General features: G+C 32.8%; 3 protein-coding genes across 4 annotated transcripts; all 3 read right to left on the bottom strand.

Annotated features, from left to right (window-relative positions):
• Nucleotides 1-1002: 1002 nt before the first annotated feature.
• On the bottom strand, nt 1003-6399 carry LOC134692905 (glyoxylate reductase/hydroxypyruvate reductase-like). 2 transcript variants are annotated; one of them, XM_063553536.1, is made up of 4 exons: nt 6207-6399; nt 3730-3964; nt 2674-2844; nt 1003-1821 (listed from the first exon to the last, which is right to left on the bottom strand). In XM_063553536.1, exons 2-4 carry the CDS (start codon nt 3926-3928, stop codon nt 1205-1207), a joined length of 987 nt encoding a protein of 328 aa, XP_063409606.1. In that variant the 5' UTR covers nt 3929-3964; nt 6207-6399; the 3' UTR covers nt 1003-1204. The 2 variants fall into 2 exon arrangements, with proteins under 2 accessions (XP_063409606.1, XP_063409607.1); XM_063553537.1 differs by lacking the exon at nt 6207-6399 and adding an exon at nt 4143-4299.
• Nucleotides 6400-8908: 2509 nt separating this feature from the next.
• LOC134692907 (glyoxylate reductase/hydroxypyruvate reductase-like) lies at nt 8909-11603 on the bottom strand. The gene is made up of 3 exons (XM_063553539.1): nt 11272-11603; nt 10676-10846; nt 8909-9857 (listed from the first exon to the last, which is right to left on the bottom strand). Exons 1-3 carry the CDS (start codon nt 11468-11470, stop codon nt 9277-9279), a joined length of 951 nt encoding a protein of 316 aa, XP_063409609.1. The 5' UTR covers nt 11471-11603; the 3' UTR covers nt 8909-9276.
• Nucleotides 11604-14317: 2714 nt separating this feature from the next.
• On the bottom strand, nt 14318-19059 carry LOC134692906 (glyoxylate reductase/hydroxypyruvate reductase-like). Its single transcript, XM_063553538.1, has 3 exons — nt 18774-19059; nt 15523-15690; nt 14318-15141 (listed from the first exon to the last, which is right to left on the bottom strand). Exons 1-3 carry the CDS (start codon nt 18973-18975, stop codon nt 14549-14551), a joined length of 963 nt encoding a protein of 320 aa, XP_063409608.1. The 5' UTR covers nt 18976-19059; the 3' UTR covers nt 14318-14548.
• Nucleotides 19060-19693: the final 634 nt, after the last annotated feature.

Below are 19693 nucleotides of genomic sequence, written 5' to 3'. Positions count from 1 at the left end.
TTTTTTTCACAGAAAAAAACAACCACGGTGCAAGACTTTCAAAATCAATAATTGTGTTTCATCTGTTCAGCAGTATCTGCTAGCCCTACCTGCGCACCTGAGATCATCTACGGTGCTAGCGTGCATGATTGAAAGATGTTGCTAAGTCAATATTTTGTAAGTTTACTGCTATAGAAATGTTGTTTTGTCGTTGTTTGTTGTTTTTTGATTTTTTTGCCATTCTGTTGTCAGTTTATTCTCGATTTATGAGTTTGAGTATAGTACCTTCGGGATTTTCTTATAATAACAACTATCGAGTAGCTTCTGCTATTATTGTATAAGGAAGGGGCTATCATTTGTTTGTTGTTTTTTTTTTCTTTTTTAGAGATGAAGTTGTCAGTTTATTTCGACTTATGAGTTTGAATGTCCCTTCGGTATCTTTCGCCTCTCTTTTACTTTCCATTATTCCCAAATTGACAATGAATGTAGAATAATTCGATCGTCTTCGCGTTTACGAGCAAGAATGCAATATCAGAATCAGACAATAGTTTATATGGAAAAAATAAAGTACAAAATACAATTTAATACCTTCGGAGGGTGTAGTAAAAGTCAGTACAAAATAATGTGTTTTTTCCGATTTTAGCGTCAAAAGAAACATAAGCAGTATATTCCGAAAGACTGGATGAATTAACCACATTTAGTTTACATGTATGTTCAGATTGAATTTTCAATTGGTACATATGATAATTTTTCGTTCATTTTTTTTACATAAATAAGGCCGTTAGTTTTCTCGTTTGAATTGTTTTACATTGTCTTATAGGAGTCTTTTATAGCTTACTATGCGGTATGGGCTTTGCTCATTATTGAAGGCCGTACGGTGACCTGTAGTTGTTAATTTCTGTGTCATTTTGGTCTTTTGTGAATAGTTGTCTCATTGGCAATCATACCACATCTTCTTTTTAATATTGAAAAGAAAATTTCGCCTTTTGCTCCTTTTTTTATTTAGATAAAGAAATCATCAGAAACAACTTAACTTTAATGATGTTAACCTTCAACTTGACCAACATAGACTATTTTCAACAAAAACGAAGAAATCAAATTACAACATCAACCATATATTATGCTTTACTGTTTCGTTTACAAATATATCGATAATCGGGAACAATTAACGATAAAAAAAATATATAACAAAGCGATCTCGTGTTGCTGTCATTCTATTTTTTAATCATAGACCATTACTACGCGGAGGAATAACTTCACCTACTGCATTCGTACCATTTAAAACAGAAATAATATTAGTCGCAGCAATTTCCGACATACTGTTTCTTGATTCCCATGTATTACTACCCATATGAGGGAGAACAATACAGTTGTTTAATGTCAATAACGGATGATCTTTAGGAAGTGGTTCCGGTTCAGTGACATCCAATCCGGCAGCAGCAATAGTGTTTGTACGTAATGCTTCATATAGGTCATCATGTTGGATTACTCCCCCTCTCCCGGAATTAATCAACACTGCGCTATTCTTCATCTTTTCGAAAGCCTTCGTATTAAACTTGTGCTTTGTTTGTGGAGTTAAATTACAACATATACATATGATATCAGAATCGCTCAACAACATGGCAAAATCTACATATGTAGCGCCAATATCATCAGCATAACTGACTCTGCAGACATCATGGTAAATAATTCTATCAATTCCGAAAGGTTTTAGTCGTTTGGCCACCCCGTATCCTATACGACCAAGTCCGAGGATTCCGACTGTTTTGTTTGTTAATTCTACTCCACACAGCCACATAGGCTTCCATTTACCCCATTCTCCTCCGTGTACTGCACGTATTCCTGAAATACAATGGATGCATATGTATATTATTTAACGGAAAGGGGTCTTTGTGCATATACCAATAGCATTTGTAATGATATGATAAAAAGCACATATTGACATGGTCAGCCAAACTGGTCCTTTCAACATGCGCCAAATGAGTAGCAGTATCCGTTTACCCTTTCGAAGCATTTGAGATCATCTCCTGGTTTTGGTAAGGTTTGTGTTGCACTATCTGTATTGTTCTAAGTTGTGCTTTTGTGGGTTTGTTTCTATTTTCGTGGTGTTTTTGTTTGGGGGTGGGGGTTTGCTATGACGTTTTGAGTTTCTCTCAACTTGATATGAGCTGAAATTCTTATACGAATAAGTCTTGTTTTCAAACAATTTCATTGAAATCCAAGAAAACTACTTGGTGTTCGTTAACTACATTTATGTTGAGCTCTCTTAAGGTTTTAATAATAATCATTTCTGAGAATGGACAATCTAATTAAAATATAGATCTCTGATTTCGTTACACTACATATGAGTATAACGCAGTATAACAAAGTCAGAGATCTATATTTTAATTAGATTGAAGTTTGGATGAATTGTTTGTCATTTTATTTGTGTGGAATGTCGGAGCTGAACTTTCCAATTATTCTCATGTTCAAATAATTATACCGGATTATTGTTCATTTTCTTTAAAATATTCATTAGCAAAACATTGCTGTAACAAAAAATGTTGAATTATAGAGCATGAACATAGCTTAAAAGTGGGTAGCATTTGCACAAGCATGCATGTAACTTATCAAGTTGAGCAATTACTATTTATAACTTAACATCTCTACTTTATGATATATCTAACTCAAGACTAATTTTAAATCTACATGTACCTTCATATAGTCTTCTGGCCACCAGCAGTAGAAGAGACACCGTTAGTTCTGACACACTATCAGTTGACACATTTGGAGTGTTTGTAACAGCTATCCCTCTCCTTTTACAAGCTTCAAGATCTATGTGCTCATATCCTACTGACATTGTGGATACAATACGCAGGTTTTCACCTATTAAAAAGAGTATATTTGTTAATACGCAGGTTTTCACCTATTAAAAGGAGCATATGTGTTAATACACAGGTTTTCACCTATTAAAAAGAGCCTATTTCAAGTATTTGTTATGAGTCCTATCGGGATTATTTCCCTTACACTGCAAAAATAGTTTTTGATGTGCACTTTTTTTCCGATATATTTCATTTTTTTTATTTTGTTAGATTTAAAACTCACATTGAATTTTAAAACCAGATAAAGTGGATTGCTATTGCACTGCTCCCATTGAAGATTTGAATGTTGATGTCATTCATCATTTATATTAAACAAAATCAATACAATTATGTAAGATGCATGGGTCTGACATATGCACTAACTTCTTATATTTATTGCCAAATCAGCACTAATCTTTCTACAATATTGTTAAGTTTTGAATCAAGTAAACGAATTTTTAAGATACATCAATCCCCCCTTTTCCCGAATTTTGATCTAAATAATCACCAAAAAAAAATGAAGTAAAAGTGTTTGTCGTAACTTGAAAAGTACTTGAAATGAAGCTTATTTATTTCGAATTATTTCAAATAAAACCAGCTACGAAATGTCTGCTTTTAAAAATGAAAACATATACATCGTCGCAGTTAAAATTTACACGACACGAAAGGGAACCAACGCATATCTTGGACAGTCAAATCCTAATTGTCGCCGGCAAAGTTTGTTATTTATATTCTAAAGCAGTTGAAAGATCCAAAGCAGCTTCTGCGATTGCATGGCGATTTTGCAAGTGAATTCAAAAGCAGACTTTACATGAATATAATATTATCTACAAATATTACAATTCTGATCGAAAAGTTAAAAAAAAGAGGCATAAAAATCTTCACAAGTAAATAAAATATGTATATTTACCTGCTTTTGCTAGAACTTCTTCATCAATTTTATCAGTCAGCATGCACAACAAAGCTCCAACTCCATGTACTCTCTTGAGAAGTTCTTCTTGTGGAATGGCTTCATCGCTGTCCCAGAACTGTACATCACAATCCTGTTGTAGTATATTAAGTCCAGGTTGGGGTATTCTCCTAGTCACAAACACTTTAATTTTTGTCATCCTCTCTCGATATGTTAAAAAACATATACTAGTAATCTGTTAAATAAAATGATATTCGAATGTTATTTATAACTAGTATTTGTATAGAGTAAATATAGCAAGATTTTAGCTGTTATCAATATTTCTGTGTTGAAATGTCGGTGACACTGTAAACGGCTTTATACGATACTGGACAGTATTTTATACACAACAGTGAAATGAACGGAAGGATTACGTGAGAAAGTTAAGGTTTAGAATCAGCTCTTCTATCGATCGATCGATACCAGACAATGTCAAATGAAGGACGATCCAACCTCCGCAACATAACGAACAACATTCGAACATCTTAATGACGACAAAAGGGTGCGTTAACAAAAAGAACGCAGAAGAGTACAAAATATTCTAATTGATACCTCTGTCTAATTATATATTAATTAAATAACCTTGATCAATCAGCAAACGTGCTATCCTGTGCACGCTAATTCATATTGACTTATGTCTGATTTCAAAACGATTTAAAAGATGAGGTGTTTTGTATGATCTGACAATTTAATCTGACATTAATTACGTAACATTTTCAACTCGGTTTATCCCTTTAAAGGTGCATTCTGTTATAAATCTCACTTGTATTGACAAATTATATCACACGAACACGCTTGATTCATACTTGTTTGTCTTTCTTGTATATATATTCAAAGGAGAGAAAAGCTTTACCGTTTGATTAAATGTAAAGATCTCATTTCTTGACACGTTGTCAATCTTACGTAGTAAGTTACGTATTATTACATAAATGAAACGAGCGTTCTTTGCTCCTTTGTATGAAAAACTATAAATAGACCGAGTCTACGATATTGGGGCGAAATAAGAAACCAAACAGCTTTTTAGAAATGAAAAGTAAGAAAAATCGGCGGAGTGGAGGATTGTTTTTATCCCCCAATTTTTGTTTATTTTTTTTTAATAGTACTGACTGGATGCACTCTTTCATTTAAGTTCCAGCACGGTGCAGATGCACTCAAATCTAATCATAATTGACTAGTATTGTTTCTACCACTACCTTGATCAACAAAAACTGACCGCCACGAAATAGCAAATTAGTGTTTTGATGGTTAAATTTACCAAATATAAAAAAAAGATGTGATATGATTGCCAATGAGACAACTATCCACAAAAGACCAAAATGACACAGACATTAACAACTATAGGTCACCGTACGGCCTTCAACAAAGAGCAAAGTCCATTCCGCATAGTCAGCTATATAAGGCGCCGATAAGACAAATGTAAAACAATTTAAACAAAGTCTTCTAAGATATGTGTCCTAAATTTGGGTTTTATATCGTTAGGATACATACATATAGGTGTCATAGGATGGTCTAAGTTAAAACAAATAATATGGCCTGCAGTCAGTATTTGAATTCCTTTGTTATTCTTCAAAATGTTATTCGTTGTCATATGTGATAGTTTGCTGAATAAAATTCCACTATGTTTATCTTCATCAGCAAAAATAATATGATAATAATTTCCTCTATTTTAACAATTTACATACAAAGGTAGTAAACACCTAGTATTCTGACAGATATTTGCCCGGGTCCTCCACCATATATTTTAACCCAAAAAAAAGACGACATTGCTATACATATGAATGGTATATAGATTGTTGGTATATTGTGAAGTTAGTCGTTGATTCCCGACAGACTCTCAACAGACGAACTACATCTGTGAGAGCTGGTTCTGGGTCTTAACATGATGGGGAAACTAGCTATGACAATGCCTAGGATGGTGCATGGCATTGCTGTCGATGTGTAGGCAGGCCGGGATCGATTGACAACTAGAATATGAAGAAATTCGCTGTTCATTTAATATACAAAACGTCGAGGTAATTAATTCCAAAGTACAATTTCAAAGCTAAAATAATTTAAAATTGAAAACAATAATGAAATATTACATACCATTATAATTAAATATCAAATAATAATAATAATAATAATTGTTACTGTTAAATTAAACCTTTTGAAGTAATATATTAGTTAATTTATCATTTTTTTTTCAATATAAAATTAAAAGTAATGATTTTTAAAACCAAGAGACATCTTGAATATCAAGAAACCATTTTTGATTTTATAGTGGTTTGATCAGTTAATTACTAATTTCTCAACGTCCTAGTCACTCTTAATTGACTGCAGCAAACAGGATTACAAAAAATACCGAGCGTATAATTATATAGTATTCAGTTTTAGTTATTGAAACAAACATTATCAATCACTTTATCCATATATCATATAATATGTGTAAAAGGACTTACCTAACATGCCTAATGCACATATCTAAATATATTGAAATATTCCGGAATCAATTGGTGAAGTACAAAAAATATGAAAAGGGCACCCTTCACAGCTCTCCCAAAAGGTTTGTTTGAAGATGTCATATTTATAACGATTCACAAGGATTATAAATCCGACGATAAGTGCACAAAGGTAACCTGTATTTACACAAATAAATAAAACTGCGTAGTAATAGGTTTTATCGCGTACAAGTGTACTACGCAATAAAGTCATATTATTGACTTTTTCGGATTTCCGAGTATGCAAATGGTCTATAACAAATAACTTTAATTCATCAAATTATTGTTGCATTAGTATAATATTGAACACCATAAACGGTAGTTTTGCGTTACTTTGATATGCAAAGTAAGGAAAAAAATGTTGAAAGAAAAATGTTTAAGAAGATTGAAAGAATACCAATAATTGTAACGGTCCCTTTCTAACCCGAAATGTATTTTACTTTCAGCTAAAAAAATAATAATTTCGGAACAATTTAATGATCGATGCATCATAGACAATTTATAAGCTGGTCTGTTTAGGAGTCAATTAAAGTCTCATGACAGTGTTCTTAAATTCACGATGGAGGACTTTTTAGCGCAAAAAATGGAGGTTTTGACCACAAAGTTAAACCTAGTTTAGCGCAACCTATTTCACCGATTTTAGCGAAAAGTAGAATTATTAATTGCAATTTTAGCGCAACATTTTTAATCCATTTTATAAACGGGTTGCTAGATTGGTCTGGAAATTTTAGAGAAGATAGATCTAGACCTAATAAAGAATTGTATCCGTCAGATTTACTCTAAACGCTTTCAGATATGAGCCAAAAACTGCATTTTACCCTATGTACTATTTTTAACCATGTCAGCCATCCTGGTTCGCGGACCGGGTCATCGGACACATTTTTTAAACTAAAAACCCTAATGATGAATGTGGGCAAGCATCTTTGCTAGCCAAGGGTTACGATCCACTCCTGCTCTCTTAGAGCGGGTGTGGATCGTAACCCTTGGCTAGCGAAGATTGTGGGCAAGTTAATTTTGGTTAAATTTGTCTTTGTAATTTCAGAGGAGAAGATTTTTGTAAAATATAGATTGTAAAATATAGACCATTAAGGCCAATAATTCCTTAAAGGGTCAACTAACCATTTTGGTCATGTTGACTTATTTGTAGTTCTTACTTTGATGAACATTATTGCTGTTTACAGTTTATCTGTATCTATAATAATATTCAAGATAATAACCAAAAGCGGCAAAATTTTCTTAAAATTACCAATTTAGGGACAGCAACCCAACAACGGGTTGTCCGATTCATGTGAAAATTTCAGGGCAGATGTATCTTAACCTCAATAACAATTTTACCCTGTCAGATTTGCTCTAAATGTTTTGGTTTCAGAGATATTAGCCAAAACTTACATTTTAACCCTATGTCCTATTATTGGACATGGTGGCCATTTTGGTTGGTTGGCTGGGTCACTGAACACATTTTTTTTTTAAATGAGATACCCAATGATGATTGTGGGCCGGCCAAGTTCGGTTAAATTTGGCTTTGGAGTTTCAAAGGAGAAGATTTTTGTGTGAGTTAACGACGACGGACGACGACGACGGACGCAAAGTGATAAGAAAAGCTCTATTGACCCTTTAGGCCAGGTGAGCTAAGAACTTGAATAGCTGGGTGACAACTACAAAGTTCTCAAATTTCTTTATTCGCGGATTGTATATTCATTTTTGACAGTGCTTCATGTTTTTCTTGTCTATATTTCGTAAGAGGAAGATGTGCTCTACGTCTTTTTCTGTAAAAAGCAAGTTGCAAACTCATCCAACCTCTGGAACTCTGTGCGTATCATCTTAGAAGGCCTTTCGTTTCAACAACATTATTTCCATGATGGACACAAGTGAACATACAAACAACTTAACGTTAAGTCAGCATGGATTATTGTTCATGATTTTAGTATGCATGGTTAGTTAGGTTTTCGCAAAAATTGGCTATTGCAAATACAGGTCAACGGATTAATCCTGTGCTAAAATGGTCTGTTATGTCTGAACACGACTACAGTTACACATGCAACTATCTATGTGAAAGTATATATTATCACTGTGGCATCAATCAGTTAACCTTTACGGTTGCATGTGCGGGAAAAATGTAACTTCAACTTCAACTCCTATGATATTGCGCCCGCATATTTTGCCGAACTTCTAAAGATCTTAAAATCAAGCCAAAACTGTCATATTATACTTTTTTTAATTTCATTTCTTTCATTTCTAGACAAGTGATAATTTACATACTCTGTCAAGCCCTGTGCTGGTATCAATGTTCGGAGAATGACGCAATTAGATGGAGTGGATGATCCGCAGTTATTTGATATATTTCAAAAGTACATGCATGTTCTCAATACTTTACTAGCAATTAACAACTGTCGAGCAAAAATATATATTGATAAATGGAAACAAGTCTGGTTTTGAGTCTCAGTTATAGGTCCTGATATTGGGCGTATACAATTATTGAGAATGGAAATAGGAAATATGTCAAAGAAACAACAACCAAATAGCAGACAACAGCCGAAGGCCATAGAAATGTCTGCAACGCAAATCCCGTAACCGGAGGTGGTCCTCAACTGGCCCCTATATGTAATTGTGTACTAGTTCAGTGAACTATTGAACAATTTTGACAGATTATGATGTAGAAGTAGTCAGTTCAACATTTTATTTAAGATAATCTATAATCAAATTTAAAAGTTAATTGACCTATAATCTCACAACACTATCATATTTTACACATTTTTACATGTTTTATAGCACAGACATATATGTTTCTGTTTGTAGTCACTACGAACGGAAACGAACACTGTACTTTGCAAAATGCTTTATTGAAACAAAGTAAAAGCTATTATTTATTGCATCCACCTTGTGTGTATAATGATTAGAATAATTATAGATAAGCGTGCCTTCCAATACAAAAATCGTTTGATGTGCCATAGATACTGTCTTTAAAAAAATGTCAAAAAAACGAATACAATTGCATCCAATTTTTGAAAAAGAGCAAATAAGTATAACTCATTCAATCCGAATCAGTAAGATCAAGGACCGCCAAAATGTTTTTTGCTGTGTTTATTGACATACTCTTCCTTGCTTCATTCGTGTTAGTACCCATGTGAGGTAAAATGACACAATTCGGTAAAGACACCAATGGGTGGTCCGACGGAAGAGGTTCCGGTTCGGTGACATCAAGTCCAGCCGCTGAAATCTGACCGGATGTTAACGCATTATGCAAATCATCAAGTTGAACAATTCCTCCTCTTGATGTATTTATCAACACGGGTTTCATTTTCATTTTTTTAAAGGTACTTTGATTGAATAAACCCTTTGTCAGTGACGTCAGTGCACAACATATGCAAATTATGTCTGATTTCTCTAAAATCTCGTCAAACGAGACAAAGGTAGCGATATCTTTTGCGAATTCATGTGGTCGGATATCGTTATAAATAATTTCTTTGACCCCAAACGGTTTAAGTCGCCTCGCAACACCAAAGCCAACACGACCAAATCCCAGAATACCAATAGTTTTAGACATCATATTTGAACCACATAACCACATGGGTTTCCAATGTGTCCACTGACCTTGTCGAACAGCATCTACTCCTTAAAGATGAAAAAAAAAGGAATCCATTAAATTATAATTGATGATAACATATTGTATTTTCACATTAAACATACAAGTAGTATAAATATACCAGTATTTTAAAGACATTAGTTATAGTTTACAACTATTGTCAACTATTTATTTCAGTTGACTTGCACTACCATTAAGATATCCTCTTCGCTAGGCAAGGGTTACGATCCACTCCCGTTCTTTCACAAGGGTTACGACCCACTCCCGTTCTCTTCACAAGGGTTACGATCCACTCCAGTTCTCTTCACAAGGGTTACGATCCACCTCCGTTCTCTTCACAAGGGTTACCGTACGTTCCACTCCCGTTCTCTTCACGAAGATGTTAAGATATATGTGATCATGTATTATATATATAACCAGTGATACTCTAGAGACATGCTCCATCACTTACTCGAATGTTACAATAAGTTATTGGACAACGAATACATGTCAGTTCCAAAAGTGTTTCATTTTAAATTCCGACTTTTTTTTAACAATTAAAATAATTAAGACCAATATTATCATTTCTTGTCATACCTACATATATGTCAACCTTTTGTCATACCTACATATATTTCAATTTATAGTTATAACGACAGGTATTTTCATTTCCTGTCATATCAAAATGTGTTTTTATTTCCTAACCAATGTTAACACTTCCCTTTCAATAATATGTGAAGCTATATTTTCTTAGCTCATGCCACACACATCAACATTATCTCTCTATATATATATACTTATATAAATGAAAGCAACAGGCTTGGAATGAAAAGAAGAGCTCTCCCATAAATATTTTTTATATTATTACCTTCAACAAGACGTCTTGTTGTCATTAGGACAAGCGCCATAGTAAGATCAGCGGCACTGTCCGAAGCTATATCCGGTGTGTTAGAGACGAAAACTCCCCTCTTCTTACACTCCTTCAAATCAATATGGTCAGTCCCAACGGACATCGTGGCCACAACTCTGAGGTCAGGACCTACAAATATTAATAAAATGTACTAGATGAAAACAAACTATGGTTTCTATTTGTTATAATAGTAATAGCTTTTCATCCTGTTGTCATATGTTAGCCAATCAATAGTGCACTTTTGTTGAATTTAGTAAACGAAGATTTGAATTTTAGAAATTTACTATTTATCACAAAGAATACACAACGCCATATTTTTCAGAAAAAGGGTCCAAATTTAATTTTAAAGTAATAATGCTTTAATCCCCAACTAAATTTTTTTCAAAAATAAGTACTTCAACGACTAACAATTTCAGTCATATCATAGTTGTTAAAACATGCGTATTTTTCGTTTTTATTTATAGAGGATGATAAGACATTTACTGACAAAAATCAGTTTTAAACAATACATTTTATGTTCATATTCATTCAAATGCACATTTACAAATACATACCAGCAGCATCTAGGAATTCAGCATCGATCGTTTCTGTTATCAAACAGAATATTCCGTTAATTCCTTTAACATTCTCTAATAAAGTCTTTCTCGGAATAACTTCATCGACATCCCAGATTTGTACCTCACATTTACGTTTCAGAAGTTCCAATCCATCAACCGGTACCCGTCGAGTAACGTATACTTTTGGTTTAGACATTTTACGAGGAGTTGTTCAAAGAATCAGACTATAAGTTAAAATAACCCGTCAATATGATTTTGACATGCGCATTGCTATTCTCCTTGAGGTTTGTTATTTTGATCCAAATATAGGACAAGGATGTTTACTGTACAATTAAATGAACGAAATAAAAAAGTTATCTCGATAAAAAACACAATCACTCGCGAGGTCTTCTCGGTACATATGTGTGCACATGCGTTAATGCCAAAGTGCTACAGATTATGCAACATGAATGCATCAAGTCTGACTGAATGCATTTACCTGAGCATTAAAACACATCAAAAACATGTCTAACTTCCCTTAGTGAATAAGCTAGGACTTGATTTATATTTTAAATCGTGGTCTATGTTCTTAAAGTACTGCTGATAAAAACATGCAAGACATTTGCAAAGCAACTTCTTGACATGGATCTGATTCTTAAGGCTGGTTTGTTGTTTGTCCAGTGGCAAGTACTTCATGAATATTCAGGAAGTAGTAATTTGGGTAAAATTTACTCTACCCTTTGAAGTTCATATAAAATGCATGTAAGTATCATCATGCATAATAACTTGAAAAAAATATTGTTCGTAATTGAATATTTAATCAGATGTTATATTAATTTCAGTATTGTTACAGTTATCCACTTTTTAGTTAATAGCTCGCCATCCTTTTGATAAGCTTTGGATTTTCAAATGAGTTGAGCCTTGAGCATCACTGGATGGACATTGATTGTTGAAATGCGCATCTGTTGCAGAAAAATTGTCATCGTTTATGTTACATGTATTACTACCACTGGTTCAATGCCTCTGCTGGTGGGAGTGTACCCCCAATCGGCCATCCCATTAGCCAGTACTTCGGGTACTGGCATTTTGTGTTGTTAAAATATGCTGTAACAAAATTTTGGAAATTTTCAAAAATTGAGGAACGTATCTTCTCATGCAAAGCTCTGATTTTTGTTTGTTTGCCCAGTTTGGTTATCCTTCATGGTGGTATACAGTTAAGGCAAGCAAAAAATCACTTTGGACCGTTTTAATAGTAGGGATTTAGTTTTGAGCTTTCCAGTGATCTGAGAACAGGGACAAGACAGGGAGATGATGACTTGCACCTTTTAAAACATTGTTTATCTATCGTGTCTACAATTGCCTTTGTTCTTCTGTGGTATGATAAGAATAGCCACTTTTGCTGAAATTTTGGAAAAACAAAATAAATCCTTAAACAGTTGTATCAAATGTATGTATAATGGGAGGTAACTCTGGTTTACTTATAAAATATATCCGAAGACCAGTCTAAATATTGATATATGATTGGGTTTCAAATGCACAAAAATCTCGTCTTCGAGTACATGTGTAATATTTAGTCTTTCTAGAAAACATTGATGATTAAACAATCAAAAGTTAAATCAGTTATAAAAGCACAATATTCCAAAAATTTGCGTGTTATATGTTACTTGTATTCTACAATAGCTATCTCATGTAGGGTCAACGAAAGCCATCTCAGATCTTTCTTCGATGTTGAACTTATCTTGTTCAAAGTTTTATTGGACGGCAAACTTGAGGATTTTATGACGTTGTTTTTTTTTCCAATAATAAATTCTTAAATCCATATAGTATTACATGTATTTATAAAATGTCATCATTGTTCTGTCTAGTAACAAGTTGTTTATGTGTACCTATATTCACATTTTATAATATTATATCTACATTAAATCATGGGTTCTTTCATTTATAAAAACTCAAGAGAAAGTGCAATACGTACAAAAGTGATTACTCCCACTTGTGGTTTTCACCAAAATACTGCTATAGTTGTAGGTACGTTGCATTCTTTCAAATATCGGTCTACACATTAAAATACCATTATATGTATCAAATGTGTTCTTATACAAGTGTTTCCACCCCCAGCGCCCATGTGACCATTCATCCTGTTAAACAGTGATTCAACCGACAGAAGGAAGAAGATTTTTTTTTTGCTAAATCACTTTGTAAACATGTACATACATGTATATGTAAACCACATGGCTTAGGTTAGCGGAGACGCACTTTTAATCATTGCGATTTAATTTGTTTTCGTGCGTATTGATTATCGTACTTGTCTATTAGTATTGAATAAATTAAATACTAGCTATAGATAAATGTCCAGTTTCTGAAATATCATATGTCTGTGACAATACAAATTAACTAATTCAACTAAAGTGAAAACATTAAATTACAAAAGTTAAAATAAAGTATATCTGATAACAGAGTATCTGTGCAGCAATCAAGGGTTTACTTTTCAAAGTTTACTCATTTTTATTTCATGTTGGGGTTTGGCAAGCAAGTGTTTACTTTTCATAGTTTACTCATTTTTATTTCATGTTGGTTTTTTTTTTAAACATTGATTGATTAAAATAAACAACCTATTGATCCTATTTTACTAAATGTAGGTAGTCATAATCAAATTAAAAATGATATGTACATGTAGAACATAATGTAGATTTTGGAAATTGTGAAGGTTAGTTCGGTAACATATAGTTGTTTAAAATCTTTATGTCATTTGTTCTCTGATTGAGAGATGTACATGTCTCATTGACAACCATACCGTATCTTCTTATTTGATATTTTTTTCTTGTTGACATTTTTTATTCACTTTCTATTAGTAATGCTACAGTATTAAAATTGTTTTAACGTTCTCCAGAGCAAGGTCATTTCAGAAAGATGTGTCTTGCGTGCTGAGTAACATACAGCATCGGTCTGATCACGATGATTGTACAGCCATGGTCCAGTGGGATACTTTTTGTGTATGAGCTTCATTATTTGGTATATTAATAAAACTGATATAAAAAAAAATATATATATATTGACGAAACAGAAGTAAAAATAAACTATCTTTATATACATAAAACTTGCAACAAGAACATCAAAATTTCTACCAAGCGTTCTGAGATGTTTTATAAAGTAACGGCCAACATTCTCAAATCTAATAGCTCAATGAATGGTGGAAAATGTGTATGTACATGTACACTGCTTAAATTAATTCAATCATATGCAATGTTGTTCGATGCGTGAAAAAAAGTTTGAACCAACAAAATGAAACAAGCGAACATTAGCCAGACACTGGACAATTCTCAGGAATACAACCCATTTGTAAGATTGCAACAATTTTGTTTGATACAACTGCAGAAATTTTGCTTCTCTTGTCCCAGCGATTAGATTCTTGATACGGAACGAATATACAGTTATTTAATCCTAACAATTGATCTTTGTAAGGGATCTTTCCCTGCTCTCTCAAGTCCACAGCGGCAGCAGATATATGTTGTTCACGTAAGGCCTCGTATAAATCATAGTAGTTAATTACATGACCACGTGCTGCATCGATTAAGATGGCCGATTTCTTCATTTTTTTAAAAGCGTCCTTGTAAAATAGTTCACTGTTTTTATTGTTTCCTCTGCAGCAGATACAAATGATGTCAGATTCCTCTAAAACTTTTTCAAATTCTTCATAATTGGCTCCTATTTCTATTTCTTGTGCTGATTTGACTGTAAAATCACTGTATTTAATGTCTGCGATGCCCTTTTCACGTAATCGTTTACCAATGGCAACAGCAGTGCTCCCAAGTCCAATAAGTCCCAGTGTCTTGCCTTTGTACATTTTTTGTATTACGTCATTCTTATTTATTGACTCATTTGCATTAACGTCTGGAAAATAAAAAAGACAATGTTTTATCGTGTTTATAAGTTCAGAAACATGGAAGTCATAACTATCATATCTGTAATGTTGTTGTTGTGATAAACAAAATGCACTTAAATGTAGTATGTATATTGTACTCTGTTGTCTTAGAAACAATCGTATTGTAAATGTATGTAATAACTTCTGATTGCGTAACAGAAATCAAAACATATTTACAGTTGTTACATATTTTTGCCAACGATTTTCACACTGATGAAAAAAGTATATGTTTCAAACAAAAACATATCATGTTACTTGAAAGAACAAAATCAAAATGAAGCTAAAAAATTCAAAACTTTTTTTCTCAAAGTGGTCAACGGGGGATAACTCTAATATATATCGTTGTTTACCTTCAATTGACATTAACTGTCCCTCAAGTGCAGCTACCGTTAAATCAGCTACAATTTCTGTAGATATGGACGGCATGGTGATAATTTGGATATTACGTCTTTTACATTCGTCTACATCTATGTGATCACAAAGTTCAGATAATGTTCCAATCACTTTTAAAGATGGACCTGAAAATAAATAAAACTTTTCTAATATTTGTATATATGACATTTTCTGTCAATATATAAATTATATTCAAATTCTTTATTTAACCTTGGACACATTGAATTTACAAGGGGACTGTCAACTGTTACTTTGAACTAAGTTATTTATCGCACTTTGAATTGGGTAAGTAAGTACGTTGTGACTGGTTTAACACCGTCATGTGGTGACCCCCTATCACCAACATTGGTCAAGAGATTTTATAACTGGTGACGGCATCTATTAAATGAATTTGTATTTTTATACCAAACTTGACAGAAAAAGTTCTGTGTGCGAAACAGCTGTTGTTCGATTCACTACTGAACCACCACAGATCCGTAGAGGGTTAGTAAAATCTATAGATAATTCGTCCTTTCGGCCTAACCCATTATGGATTTTACTAATCCTCTATGGATCCGTATGGGGTCAGTATAAACCATACAACTTATATTCTTAATTTATTTTATCATCGGTTAAATTAAGTTACGCTAATAATGTATTTATTAGATATAGGAAGATGTGGTGTGAGTGCCAATGAGACAACTCTCCATCCAAACAACAATTCAAAAATTAAACCATTATAGGTTAAAGTACGGCCTTCAACACGGAGCCTTGGCTCACACCGAACAACAAGCTATAAAGGGCCCCAAAATAACAGTGTAAAACCATTCAAACGGGAAAACCAACGGTCTAATCTATATAAATAAAACGAGAAACGAGAAACACGTATATATTACATAAACAAACGACAACTACTGTACATCAGATTCCTGACTTAGGACAGGTGCAAACATTTGCAGCGGGATTAAACGTTTTAATGGGCCCAAACCTTCTCCCTTTTTCTGAAACAATAGCATAACATCACAACATATAAAAACATACGATAAAATATCAATTGGCAGACTTAACTCAATCAAAAAACGTATGATTATATATGTTTTCATAAAGTTAAGACAACAACTCAAACATGACAAAACCGGATTAAATAGTATTACGATCGGTTTATCTATAATAATTCTTTAGTGCGGTATATACTTCCTCATGTGTGCCTATGATGACGTATTTTATTCGATACCATGTCGAGTTGTTATTTTTTAAATCCGGTATGACCATGATCTTTTAATAGAATTATTATAGACTAAAACGTCATTAGGGTTATCTAAATTTAATATTGAACAATAGAGTTAATCCCAATCCTTCTAACCTCATGTCGGAACTACATGTATCCCACAATCTCATTACACAATTACAATGTCAGTTCTTTTTATGGAATTACTTATCTCTTTGTATTATTTTGTTTTTATTCTTTGTCACAAAAAAATATGTTTATATTATATGACATGTACAATAAAGTAGTAATTACTATTTAAAATTCTAAATTACAAATATCATTCTAGAATTTGATTGAAAACATTTATTTATTAAGTTTCAATATTGAAAGAATTTGATTGAGAACATTATTAAGTTTCAATATTGAAATGATTTAAATATTTTCAAATAACCTTTATTAATTGTGGTGCACGTGTATGCTTAGCTAGTAGGCAGTCAGTGAAAGATACGGTGTCAGAAGCAAAATATTCTCTGGAATATCATTTTATATACAAAAATGAAGGAGAAAACTGTGTCCCTCTGATCTCTCTTCTTTTTTATTTTAAAAAATGACATAAAACACTTTACCCTGAATCCGTCTCAATTGAGTTCAACTTTGATTTTGAAACCTGGGTTTTGAACTCCAAGATTTTTTTAACAAGGAAGTCCTATTTTCTATTTATTAATTTCTCAGAAGGAGGTAAATCCTTTTTAGTATTTTGTAAATTAAATTGCTCAAGTATGCATGTCAAAATCATTATTATTTTCTTTTGTATTATTTTCTTTTGAAAAAAAAAGTACGGAATGAGAAACCAAAAATGGGGTGACACGGAAAATAAAATGAATTATAAATCAAAAAAGCTAATATATATGTATAAATTGTATCACTATGTTTAAAAGAAAACAATTAAGGTACAAGACCGATCACGAAGGTATCATTTCAACTCTCAAACGATGTCACAGATACTTCTACATATACATGTATGTATGATGGTGACCTAAATTTCTTAAGTTTGTTTATCCTTGATCTTAAGACGTGCTGTTTTTGTCAATAATATATCCCGTCAAAATACAGACAGAGATGTGTTATGTCTTTGTGAGATAGGAAGAATATTTACTCAGGTGACTTTTATCTATCTTTACCTGGTCATAAGAGGTCAGAGAAAGTGGACTTTGATCTCATACCTGTACTTGTGTCAAGATAACTGCAAACATTCACATTGTTAAAGTACAGAGGTCTTTCTTGACACAAATACATAATTTTTTTTGTGTACATCTAATTTTCTAACTAGGATAAGGGATTTGAACACAATTGTACACTTAGTTGAACACTTAGAAGAAAAACAAAAGCGGGTCCAAAAAAGGTGAGATGCAGCATCTAATATAATCTTCGAAGATGCCACATATTCTGTAAGATGCCACTTACACTGTGAAGGGTTTGTAAACATCGCTTCGATGAATAAAAGTTACTCATACAACGAGTGACAAGAACGCCTTCCTTTTAAATAAACCAAAATAATACGACAGCGTTTCATATTTTATATTAAGAAAATAAATATTGTTACTTTAGAAAGAAGCAAACATAAACGAGTTTATGATTTTTCTATTATAGTCTGACAAGCCAAAGTCCAGTCCATAACCCCCTCCCCCTTTTTTCTAACCCACAAAAAATATTATCTAAGAATCGGATTCATCATAAGAATAAGAAATAGGTATGATAAGATATCGTTGATATTTCATTTAGAATATAAAACTTCATAAGTGTACGTGACATATTGATATTGATTAGCAACTAACAACATGTTTTAAGAGGTGTGTGGATTTAAAGCAATCTGATTGGCTGACTCAAGGTTGCCGATCAGCTGTTCCTTAAATAATTTGGTAACACGACAATTTTAATATATATTTTCCCCCATCACACGAGTTTTTTTTTCGTTTTTTCCTGAATACTGAAGATAGTAGTAATAAAACAGTTACATACCTGCCCTATCCAAAACATCCCGATCTATTTTGTCTGTTGGCATACACAAAAGTGCATCCACGCCTTGTATGTTATTTAATAGTTCGCCTCTAGGAACCGGCTCATGGCTATTCCAAAAGGAAACATTGCCGTCTTCCAGTAAAACATCGAATGCTCCTTGCGGAATCTGTCTTGTAACATATATCCTAGAACGTGGTTTCATCTTTACAGATTTTTTTAGTATTGATCCAGCCTTGTTCGCAACAACGTGTATAATGTTTTGACAGGTCGCTACACTATCTATTTATATATTATATGACGTCATAAAATTTTGTTGAGTTATAGTCTATTCCGCGAAAGACTCTTATTATGTCAAGCGCCTACAGGTAGCCCTAATTAATCTCAATGGTTAATTAATCTTTAACACCTCTAGGTGTCGTACGACATATGATACGAGTAGTTATGATAGAAAAACAAATTAAAAGTAGTAAGACTTATTTTGAATTAGAAAGTACTAAAATAAAATAAAAATACATTGAACGGTACTGAAATAAGTTCATTCATAAAATAAGCTATTGTATATATAATTTTTTTTTTTTAAGTTTTTTTTTAAGTTTATGGTTTTTGGGAGGGGGTCACGTTTTTATATTGGACATTTGGACTCTAAAAAAAATTTAACGAGACAACACTTAATTTTATAAAACGGCAATTTTAAGGAAATAAATAAGAGGACTACTACAAGCTACCAATCTGTTACAGTACCAAATAACTATTTCATGCAAATTATATAACACGCAGTGAGAAAGAGGAAACGCTGAAAAGCCAGATAATTTTATGTTATTTTTAATTAGAAAAATCACTTTTCACAAAACATAATATTTTTCTAAGTTCGCGTGGTGGAAGCTAGTTCTATCCTGGTTCCATATGATAATGTCTTAAAT

This window comes from Mytilus trossulus, chromosome 12 (assembly GCF_036588685.1).
Source record: "Mytilus trossulus isolate FHL-02 chromosome 12, PNRI_Mtr1.1.1.hap1, whole genome shotgun sequence".
Classification (NCBI taxonomy): domain Eukaryota; kingdom Metazoa; phylum Mollusca; class Bivalvia; order Mytilida; family Mytilidae; genus Mytilus; species Mytilus trossulus.
This window is presented reverse-complemented; position numbering and strand designations above follow the sequence as displayed.